At 37.2% G+C, this 12,080-nt stretch overlaps 1 protein-coding gene across 3 annotated transcripts in view; it reads left to right on the top strand.

Annotated features, from left to right (window-relative positions):
* SULF1 (sulfatase 1) overlaps positions 1–12,080 on the top strand; it is a 108,400-nt gene that overhangs the window by 83,371 nt on the left and 12,949 nt on the right. For all 3 annotated transcript variants that reach the window (XM_058177241.1, XM_058177240.1, XM_058177239.1), the window contains exons 12-17: positions 1,189–1,318; positions 5,256–5,472; positions 6,369–6,660; positions 7,905–8,001; positions 8,795–8,889; positions 9,442–9,510. In XM_058177241.1, coding sequence (XP_058033224.1) covers positions 1,189–1,318; positions 5,256–5,472; positions 6,369–6,660; positions 7,905–8,001; positions 8,795–8,889; positions 9,442–9,510 — 900 coding nt within the window. The remainder of the gene's footprint in view (positions 1–1,188; positions 1,319–5,255; positions 5,473–6,368; positions 6,661–7,904; positions 8,002–8,794; positions 8,890–9,441; positions 9,511–12,080) is intronic.

Below are 12,080 nucleotides of genomic sequence, written 5' to 3'. Positions count from 1 at the left end.
GAAGGGTTTTGCAAATGTCATATCCCTGTTTGAGTTTATCCTGCATATTTTAATGTAGAACATATATCTTCCATCCATGCAATCTCTCATTAGGAGACAACAACTGCATGAAATGCAGCATTGAATCCTGCCAGTCACCTTTGTCCAACATATACATATACCGTATTTTTAGGAGTATAAGATGCACCTTTTTGCCCCCTAAAAGGAGGTGAAAATTTGGGTGCGTCTTATACACTGAATGTAGCCCTGCCCACCCACTGGCCCCCACCCTTTGGCCTCTGCCTCCCAGCAATTTACCTCCTTGCAGCAAGCAGCAAGCAGCAAGAAGAAACAGCCCATTTCAGCTTCAGCACAGCCTAATTAGCACAAGTTGATTGTCAGTTGGATCGGCCTCCTGACTCTCAGCTGTTTCAGGCTGCAGGGATTGCCATTGCCTATTGTTGTGGGGGCCTCTGCTGCTTGCTGCAAGGAAGTAAATTGCTGGGAGCAGATTTTTTTTCTTGTGCTAATCAAGCTATGCTGAAAACGAAAACGAAAGTAAAGCAAGCTATTTGCTGTTTACTGCAACGAGGCAAAATTGCTGGGAGGCAGAGGCAGATTTCTTTTCTTGTTTTCCTCACCCAAAAAGGTAGGTGCGTCTTATAGTCCGGACGGTTTTACACTCCAAAAAATACGGTATATCATATACATATACATTTACGTGTCTACATTAAAATATGATCCCCCTCCAGTGTTCGGATCTCCCTGCAAAATTTGGTAATCTGTACATCGGAAAGAACTGAGCATGCAGAAGATCTTTTTAGATATCCTGGTGAACATGCATAAATCATATAAGACTGCTCAAAGATCTCTTTATGCTAGTGTTTCTCAGTCTTTGGCAACTTTACCATATGTGGACTTCAGTGTAGAGGCAGGAGAATTCTGGGAGTTGAAGTCCATCCGTGCAGGTTGGGGAGTTCTGGGAATTGAAGTCCACCCATCTTAAAGTTGCCAAGGTTGAGAAACCCCTCTTTAGATTAAAGCTCTTCTCATGTCTCACCCTGACCTGTGTTTCAAATGCATTGCATTTTAATTCTCTGATAAGCAATTGTCAGTCCTTTTTGATTTACTTCCCCCTCATAGAGACACTTCTGTTTTATGTATATTATTCATACATTCTCAAAAGTACTGTTTCTTTTCTTTTTAAAGCAAATTTTTGCGTAAGAAGGAAGAATTGGGCAAAAATACCCAGCAATCAAATCATTTGCCTAAATATGAGAGAGTAAAAGAATTATGTCAACAAACGCGATACCAAACAGCTTGTGAGCAACCTGGTCAGGTAAGTAGCAGATAATCACATAATATTTAATTAAACCTCATAATTCTTTAAGAGTTGATGTGATAATGCAGTGATTAATTTGATAGCACATGTCACATGAACCAGCTTTGTAAGGGACTTTTTAGTACCAAGTAAAATCAAACTCTTGATAGTGTGTGCCATAGCATGTGCACTAATCAAACATGTGGTAAGAAAGAAGGAGATACAAACAGGGTATGTAGAAAGTAAATACAAGGTCCGTCAAAAAGGACTCAAATGTCTATACAGCAATGACAAAGGATGAGGACTAAACAGAGTGATCTAGAAATTCAAGTATATGAGGGCAGATATGATATTGTTGCATTACGGAAACTTGGTGGGATGAAACCAATGAATGGAATATACAGCTAGAGGGATTAAACAAAACAGACCTAATAAAAGTGGAGTGGAGTTCCATTATATATAAGAAATAACTACTTATCTACAGAAATAGAGCAGAACAATGATGAAAACCATCTTGAATGCATTTGGGTCAATATAAAAGGAAAAAAGGATGATATAGACCACCCAACCAAAAAGACAAAAGAAATTAACTTTTTGCGAGTCGATTAACTAAGGTATATAGGAGGCATCAAACAGGTTCCTGATAAACCTAGCAATTATGAGTTTATCAATGCCATCCTACCATGACTTTCTCAGACTTCCCTTTCATCTCAGCCCATTACTCAACCTTCATATATATATAAATAGTCACAAGTCAATCCTCTTCGCCTTGTAAGATCAAACAATTGTAACATATTTATTTCCTCTAGTCACTTATTTTTAAAGGTAGTCCTTGAGTTATGATGGCATTGGGGGAAGCTAAAAAAGAAGTTGCAAGTCCCACTTATCTTATAAGCAGGCTGGCAGTTAAGTAGATGGTTGCTGCTGGCAAGAAAAATGCACAAGAGTGTGCAAATAGTGGGAGAGCTATGGCAGGAGTTCAGCAGGGCTTGGGGTGGCTACTGCCACATGGGGTAAAGGTGTGCGATGGTGTGTGAGTGACCAGGGGACATGGTGGAAGTGCAAAGGGGCTGGGTGCATTGGTGGGGAGGACTTACCCCAACAACTTGCAGTCTTCCCTACCATCTTGCCCCTTGACTTTGCTTGCTTCCTTTGCCAGCAAGGAAGGTTGCAAATTACAGTCACATAGGTGGGTGCTGCAACGGTCATAATTGGAAGCTGGTTGCCAAGCACCCAGATCGTAATCACGTGATTATGTGGGTACTGGAACTTTGAGAACTGGTCATAGCCACTTCTCATTCAGTGCCTTTGTAACTTTAAACAGTCATAATTGAATGGCTGTTACGGGGGACTGCCTGTGTATTCAATCTACCTTCACTCAGCATCTATTCATTCTTAACTAACCTCTTTTACCACATATATTATAGTGCAGACCACATTGAGGAAATTTAAGTCTTGCTGAATCCTATGAATAAGTTCTTTACTCCGTGATGCACTTTTTATGTCTTGGCAGTCAAACTTTCCAGCATATTTAAAGCTTGAATTGTCAGCTGGCAATGTTTCTTTCCCTAACCTTCAGGCGTGCCTATCACTGAGACATATTTTGTAGACGATGTAATTAATTTCCTTATTACACGAAAGGCTTTTGTGGCTGTTTCAAGCTGTCACAGCATATTAAATAAACAGTGTTCACTTTTTAGACTTCAGAGGGACATTTATTGCACTTTAATGATGTTGAATACAAAGCTACATTAACACTCTTACAAAAACCAATAAAGGGAGATCATCATAATCTACCTCATGTGGTTTATTGAAAATCTTTCCAGAATTATGTTTGTCACCATTGGTTCTCTGTAATTTCTTCAACAGACAGGAAAAGTTTTTTTTTTCCAGATAGCTTAGTCTGTGAAAATTATTTCAGAAAAGAATGTCGCAGGAGGATGGAAGCACAAGGTCCAGGATTACTCTGAGAAAAGGCAGCAATATCAGAAAGCTACTATACATACAGTCAAGATAAACATGCCTATATGTTCTTACATCTATAAGTTGTTTAGGTATTATGGTCAGAATTAAGCATTAAGTGTCTATGAGAAAATCAGTAGTAATATTTTCTATTCTAATGGATGATCTTGGACAAAATATGGTTCTCTATCTATAATATAGAAATAATTTGCCTATTTCCAACAGGAGTTGTAAAAACATTAAGGATAAATAAATAAATTCAAATTTTAGCAAATAGCACATGCTTTATCACTTTGGTACTGGAATTATCTTTCCTCACCTCTACATCCTCCTATTACAATGTAAATCTACCCAGTATTCCTCACATGATTGATATGAGTATATTACTTTTACATCAGAGTGTAAAAAATAAAGATGGAATTACTTATTAATTACTTATTTTCTGAAAATTATATATAGAATCCTGGCAGTTCAAGTAGTGGCTTAAATATTCAGTGAGGTATCCTGTATACTCAGGGTGCTTCCTCATCAAGGGTGAAGTCAACAGATGAGTGTTTTATCTATTTAACTCAAGAACTGCTAAGCACCAGATTAGATGCTCTAAATTTCAGTTATTCTAGTCCTTTTGATGGGCTAATTAACAGTGGTGACAGGTGCACCATTCAAAGATCTGAAATACCAAGTTAGGGACAAATCCCGCTGGAGAAAATGTATCTATGTAGTCACTGAGGGTTGACACTGACATGATGGATCAATCTTCTTGCTAATAATGTAGTTTCCAGGTTATCATGAACAAATCACTTCTCATTGAATAGAGCTGTAACTTCATAAAACAAATTACTACTTTTCTACTAGAATTATTTTTCCACTAGTAGCTGTGTATATCTTTCTCAGAATAAAGAAAGTTCCTATGCATCTCAAAACATTAAATTATGAGCAGAGTTCTGCCGACCCCTTTTGGTAACAGCAAGAAGTGCAGTCTCAACTTTTTTCAAATCAAAGGCTTTCCAATGCTGCTGCTGCTTTTCTTCTGAAACAGTGCAGATTTGTTTGGTGAATCCTATCTCAGCTCTGTCGCTTTTTCACTGGCTACAGACCTCAGGGATAAGTACCAGTGGTGGGTTGCTACCAGTTCACCCTGGTTTGGGAGAGCCGGTAGCGGAGATATTGATGTGACAGCAAACCGGTTCGCTCTGACCATCATCTGGGCCCTCCTGTCCGCCCCTGCTCTATACCTACCTTTATTCCTTCATTTTTAGCCCAGCTGAAAGGCGCAGCAGAGCTGATTGCAATACCTCGGCTGTTCAGCAAGTCAATGCGCTTGTTTGGCGTGCGAGCAAAGCGAGGACACACATGCTCATCATGTGCAAAGCGCATGCATAAAGCAAACCAGTGGTAACACCGATTAGAATCCACCACTGATATGTACATAGCAATAGCAACAGCACTTAGACTTATACACTGCTTCACAGTGCTTAACAGCTCTCTCTAAGTGGTTTTACAGAGTCAGCATATTGCCCCCAACGATCTTGGTCCTCCTTTTACCGACCTCGGAAGAATGGAAGGCCGAGTCAACCTTGAGCCTGGTATCTCATTTTTGGAAACTTAGCAAGCATGGCTTCATTAATTGTGTAGAAATTTCATCCAGCTCTGACCAAAACAAAGCCAACACTAAAATAAAGTTTAAAGGGACATGAAAATCAGGCAAGTACTTTTTGAATTTGGCAAATTATAAATGTATCCTCTCCCAACAAAATTCACCTGAAAGATTTCTACTTTGTTTGCATTTCATTTTTTAAAAGCTAATTTGCCTAAAAATAATTACATTTTTATTTATTTATTGTCATAGGAAGGGTAGTCATTTAAAAACCAGAAGTTAAATGTCACTGTAGTACACAGATTAATGTTTAACAAGGTGCAAAAAGAAATAAATGTTCTCTAGAATATTATTGCCCTCTGTGTTTCAATAGACTGTCTTTTTCTTTTCCCTCAGAAATGGCAGTGTATTGAAGACACGTCTGGAAAACTACGTATTCACAAATGCAAAGGGGCCAGTGACATTCTTGCTATGAGAAAAAGAACACGGAGTATACATTCCCAGGGATATAGCAGCAAAGAAAATGACTGTGATTGCGGGGAGACTGATTATCAGACCAGTCGGGCCCAAAGGAAAAATCAAAGAGGCTTCATGAGGACATCCAGTGTACAAAGTAGGTGATGATAGATTTGAAAAAGCCAGAGATCTTGATGGGCAGCAATGCTAAAGAATCATTTGTTCCTTATAGGTTGAAAAAAAACCTGTCACTGTAGTTCACTTGTTAGAATGGGAATCACATCTTTGAATTATCAGCCTAAAAAAATATTCAGGTGGTAATCTGGAAGAGCAAAGGTAAAATCTTATAAAGAATGTCTTAGTTTTACATTGCAGAGTACTCAAAAATTAAATTTCCCACCTGCCGAATTTGTGCAATTCATTTTACTAGCTCATTCTTCTATCTGCATAAAACAAGTGCAAGTATATTCTTTCAATACCAGCTATCTTTTAAAGACATAACTGAATTGAAATTGCCCATCCAGTCCAGCCATCTAGAGAGGGCCTGCAGAAAGGCCTGCCTCCTTGCAATGTACATTTGATATAGAGAAGATCATAGCCTTTCTCAGTGGTAGCTCCCCTTTGTGGAATATCTTTCTGATGGTTAAGGCATCCAATCTTTTTTGCATTTTACAAACTAGTGAAAGTTGGTATCGGCCCTAACTGATTCTGAACAGCCATTATAGTCGTTTTTATATATCGTTGTTTTCATTATTTTCACGTTGCATTTAAATGATTTTTGTTTTGTGTTAGCCACCGAGAGTCTGTCAAGATTGGAAAGGATTACAATTATTTTTAAATAAATAATAATTTTAAAAATGTAGCCAACCATCTTTAGAAAACCTTTGCCCTGAAGTGCAGACTTGGAAATAGCTATCGCTATTTATATTGTTTATATGGATTGTATAGACATCAGCATTTTAGGAATATCAGCCCTAGTTCCAGTGTCTTGGTTAGCTTTCAAAGAGTATGCATTTTATAGTTTCCTATTGATGAGTCTGTGATCTTACGCAGAATACAAACCCCGGTTTGTCCATACTCGCCAAACTCGGTCCTTATCTGTGGAATTTGAAGGGGAAATATACAGTATAAATCTGGAGGAAGAAGAGGAGAAAGAGGAGGAAGAGGAGGAGGAGTTGCATATCCTTCAGTCCAAAAGCATTGTTAAGCGGCATGGAAGTTATAGTGAAGAGGAAGAAGATGAAGCAGAGGAAAGTCATCCAGAAGATGGTGATGGAATTAAAGCAATGCTTGCTGATGGGGCTAACACTGTTGGCCAGCCAGATTCTGTCAAAGTTACTCATAAGTAGGAGTGCTTTACTTAATTGCTTTTCATTATTTATTCAGAACCATCTACTATGTGTGTTATCCCAGGTAGCAGAAGTAAAGATAGCTCCAGGGCAGATTTCAGGGATAGAAAAGAGAAGATCTTAGAGGATACATTTTGAGCAAAAAGAATGTCTGCTTTTTATTTTAGGATGAATATCAAATACTAAAGCCAAAGCAGGGGTGAAATGCTTCCAGTTCAGACCAGATCACCCGATCAGGTAGCGATGGCGGCGGGTGGTTCGGAGAACTGGTAGCAAAAATCCCTTCCCCCCCCCATTCCCACCTGAGCCACGCGATCATCAGAGGTTGTTTTTTTTTAAAAAAAACAAAACATTTTTTTCTTTGGCTGAAAAAATGCTTTTAAAAGTTGAAAAAAAAAGCCTCAGATGATTCAGCCAAAGAGGTTGTAGAAAAAAGGCTTTTAAAAGTAAAAAAGAAGTTGGCCCACCCAGTCACATTACCCCCTCCCACCAAGCCACACCCACAGAACCAGTAGTAACAAATTTTACATTTCACCCTGAGCCAAAGTGCTTTGGTTTGTCTAGATGAACTACAGAAGATCTGAAACATCAAAGCTAGAGCAGCACATAAGCCCTTCTGCCAATTTCCCTATGTGGCCATTCCCTCTTTTCTCAACTTCCCTCACTAAAATTATTTTTACTTGAACACGAGCATATTAATACTGAGTGAAAATTCAAGATGAAACAGGTTTATGATTGCATGGAGGATTTCATTCAAATTTAGACAAGAGCATTTTATGCTTAATGTAGGATATTTGAGAACCAAGAGGACAAGAAAAGTACATTTGAGATAGGACTAGTTTGTATAATAAAGAGGAGAATATTATGGAGAGCTTTTAAAGGTAGGATAAATATTTGATGGAGGTAGAAGGAGAAAAATATCAATTCTAGGGATAGTTTTATATCATTTAAGACCTGGGAAGTGTGGTAGATATATTTGAAAGCAAATACCTTTTCTTGAAATGTCTGTGTACTTAAGTGTTCATAAGCTCAGTTTTAATGTTTAGATACACTGTCCTAAAACATTGGTATTGCTTTCTCTATAGAAAGTTTTTAGACCAAGCACTTACCACAGTTAACTGTTAAAGCAGTGAGAGTTATTTGCTTTTTTTATCACTGTGCAGAGTCCTAGGATTTAGGCTAGGCAAGGTATCTCAAATATATCATACTCTATTTTTTTCTCTTCATTCTTTCCTTACAGATGTTTTATTCTTTCAAATGACTCTATCCATTGTGAAAGGGAGCTATATCATTCAGCCAGAGCTTGGAAAGATCACAAAGCCTACATAGACAAGGAGGTGGGAAAGACTTTTTCTTAATTTAGAATTAGAACTGGTATTTTGAGACAGGATAATTTATCAGAAAATATATATTGAATGAACATTTGGAATGATATTGGAAATGGGTGCAAATTTCTCCGTAATGATATGCACAATATATGTTCTTCGAGGTAATGGTAAGCTATTATTTCAGTGTTATAAGAATGAAACTTATCTGTGGTTCTCTCTTTTCCAGCATGTTTTCTTGTATGAAAGATCCCCACTGTCATTCACTATGATTTCTTATAAAATACTAATTTGGACAAACTGTAATCCTATTTATAATGATACAAACAAGGCAGCTTCTGACAATGGGCCATATTTCTGGGTTAGATTCCCTAAACCAGTCTTCCCCCACATGAAACTTTTAAACACATTGGGATTGTAACAACAACTTTGTTCACTTCAAAAAACTAATATAAGAAATGGAGCATGGGAAAACTACAGAATCTAAACAAATAGACTGAAAGTAGTCAATGTCTTGTGGTAATCCACATCACACTAAAGAACATTCTGAACACTCTATGGCCTTTGGAAATAATTGTTATTGGCAGTTCACCATGTCTGAACTTGCTATTGTAGTGGCACATGTAGATATGAAACAATTTATAAGATGTGCTTATAATGTATGAATAATTTAAAGTGTTAAAGCAATAATAATTTTCATATACATTTAGCAATGATATGAAATAGTTTAATGGGAAGATTTATCAGGAGCTATATAAGGATTGGGTACATAATATTGCTATTAAACCAGTCATTCTTTTTTCAGATTGAAGCTCTCCAGGATAAAATTAAAAATTTAAGAGAAGTAAGAGGACATCTTAAAAGACGAAAACCAGATGAATGTGACTGTAGCAAAAAGAGGTATATACAACTTTCTCAATAACTTATGTATTATCATCTAACCTGGAAACCAATGTACATGGGAGCATGACTAATTGTTCTTAAGTTGATTTTGTAACTAACTATGACAGCATGTAAAAAAAGAATCATACAGTATTGTTAGACAAAGTATTGTTTTATTGGATTTTGTTTCATTATATTATTTCATTATTTGATGGAATTCTACTTATACAGTTAAATTTCAGAAGATTTTTAAAGTAAGTAATCCTAGAGGCATTTTTAGAGCAAAATTTAGTATCATACTGCTATAGTCCCAGATCTTTTATATTGTTAATATAAAAAAGTTTTATATTAAGTTTTATATTGTTAGTATAAAAAAACTTTAACCAAAAAGTTTCTGGTCAAAGTAAACGCTTCTGAAATCCAAGAAATTTTCACCCCAGATCCATGCTTCTTTAAAAGAGGCCCACTGTATCAGTGCTGCTCATAATCAGATTTTAAAATATCAGACATGTTTTTGCTTTAAATGGGCATTTTCCATAAAGTTTTTTATGTTATAATATTTCTTTATAGCTATTACCACAAAGAAAAGGGGGCAAAAGTTCAAAAAAAGCTTAAGACAAGTCATCTACATCCATTCAAGTGAGTCTTGTTAATTTCCAGCATATATTCATGAGACCTATCTTCCAGTCATCTTGTCATTCACATGCTATGGGAAGTTTGTCAAAAAAATGTTTCACTTAATGATGTGGGTTTTTGAATAAGTAAATAGCTTTAAAGAATTCCTTGGTTACATTTCAATTTTTTTTGTTATATCTCATGTTGCTAGCTTAACTTTATGTTCATTTCACTGGAATTGTGATGTACCCAATTCTTTTTACTTCAATTTTGTTCAGTTTCTAAACATAAATTGTTTTTAATCTACCTGAGTACAGTACATTTCCATCCATTTCTGTTGGTGATTTAGACGCACATTAAAACTGACAAGGTTAAATATCATAATTGTGTAAAATACAATGAGCCTATAATTACTCCATGTTCCTAGCACTATAACCAAGCATCACTTGTCTTGATTGATCAGGACGGATAGATTCAACTGATTGTCAAAGCATACAGATGATCCCTAAGCTATGTCAATGAATGACCACAGTATCATTTATATAACTTAACTTTATTTAAGTTAAAGAAAAGTGGAAGACAGTGAATCACTAAGCCACCCCACCATGGAGATCTGTTTCTCCTCAGCTGGAACCAGTTCTGGAAATAGGAGGAAAACCACCATTACACTGTGCCTCCTAGTCTCCCCTAAACCAGTCCATAACAAAATAATAGTTGATGGTATTAACTCAAAGAGGATCAGAAGGAAGATATCTCCCCCCCACACACACACACAATAGGTTCATCAAAAAGGGTTACATCTCCAGCTGAACCAAGTGAAAAAGCTCTCACTTAATTCATTTTCTCCAAGGCCCTTTGCTGAAACACAAACTCTTTCTAAAAAAGGAAAACTAGAGACTGGATGAAATTGTCTGTTTCATAGGATCCAATTATAGTTCATTGGAGTGATTAGACCACTGTCTCTTAGAAGAGCCTGCAAAACCACCTAATCTCATAACTCTTCATTCACCACTACTAAAAGTCGTCTCCCAGGAAGCCTTGACCAACCAAGAGAGATATAGATTCAAAACACAGATGGCCTCACTGAACAGCTTCAAATAAGCTGTCCACTTCCTTTTAATTAATTATAAATTGTTAGTAGGTTTTACAGGGTCTAGTTTATGTCTTCTTTTTGTAAGAAAGTGATTATCTGTTTGTATTCCACTATTCCCTTAGGGTTAAAGCTGCTTAGGTTTTAATGTGTTTCGTTTGTATTTTCTATATATCTCAATTCAATGGATTTTATTATTATGGTTGATTGCTATCAGACAGATGCTTAGACTTGAATTTGGTATTTTTATTGATCAAGTTGTTTCCAAGGCCCTGAGATAGGCAAATGTTGTTTGATGGAGGGGTGAAATCTAAAAATTTTCCCTACCGGTTCTGTGGGCGTGGCTTAATTGGTGGGTGTGGCTTGGTGGTCAAGTGACTGAATGGGCATGATCAATAATAATAAATAATAAAAATAATAAAGTATACAAAACTTGGGAGGCACCGGTCTACCTTCTTTAAAAATAGAGGCACCGGTCTACCAATTACCTTTTACTGAGAGGCACTGGTCTACCTTTGGCAGGCACCGGTCTACCTTCTTTAAAAATAGAGGCACCGGTCTACTAGCTGACTACAGCACTGATCAGCTGTAGTGCAGCCCTTTGAAGTGCCATGGCAGTCATTTAAGGCCGTTTGCAGCTATATCACCACCGAGCGCTTCAGGGACAGAGAAGAGGAACAGCGAGGCGTGGGCAGTGTGGGGGGAGGGATTTTTGCTACCGGTTCTCCGAACTACCTGCCCCCATCACTACCAGATCGCGCGATCGGGTCCGAACCAGGAGCATTTCACCCCTGGTTTGATGGTATTAAGGGTATCATTGCAAGATGCAAGCTATTCCAAGTAAAGCTGCAATTGACTGATGGTGATTATATGGTGAAGTATCATATCCCAATCATCATCTGTAAGATCTCAGAGTTTACAGCATCTAAGAGGAAGTTATTGAGTTAATCAGCCTAAATTTTAGAAAGGGCCATTCTAAAGCATAATACCATTGTTAAAAAGGCCTGTTAAGTTATTAACTATCTGATAGATCCATAAATAAAGAATAGGAAAATAAAACCGCAGTAACCATATTCCAGCACTGACAAAGCAGACTATAATAGCAGGAAGCATTGTTTATGTCAGGTTTCTATGTTTACTTAAAAGCATATACCGGTAGGTTTCGGAACATGATTTTATGTCTTTATATTCTTAATGATAGAGATGAGTAGCTGAGAAGTAGTATCTGTGTTCCACTGTGAAATAAACTAGTTCTTCTTTTCTGGGAAAAACCAAAAACAAAACTAAAATCACAGAGGTTAGATAAAGCAGATTAACTTCTCAAAACCTGGTGCAATTCGTATATTTTGCATAATACAACGTTTCCCTGAAAATAAGACCCACCCTGAAAACAAGCTCTAGCCTGATTTTTTTGGGTGGGCCTAAAATAAGCCTTTCTGCCAACCTAGCAGTTTCGAAAGCACGTAAAAATGCAAGTAGAAAAAATAGGGACCACCTTTGGTGG

Source organism: Ahaetulla prasina, chromosome 3, assembly GCF_028640845.1.
Source record: "Ahaetulla prasina isolate Xishuangbanna chromosome 3, ASM2864084v1, whole genome shotgun sequence".
Taxonomy (NCBI): Eukaryota; Metazoa; Chordata; class Lepidosauria; order Squamata; family Colubridae; genus Ahaetulla; species Ahaetulla prasina.
This window is presented reverse-complemented; position numbering and strand designations above follow the sequence as displayed.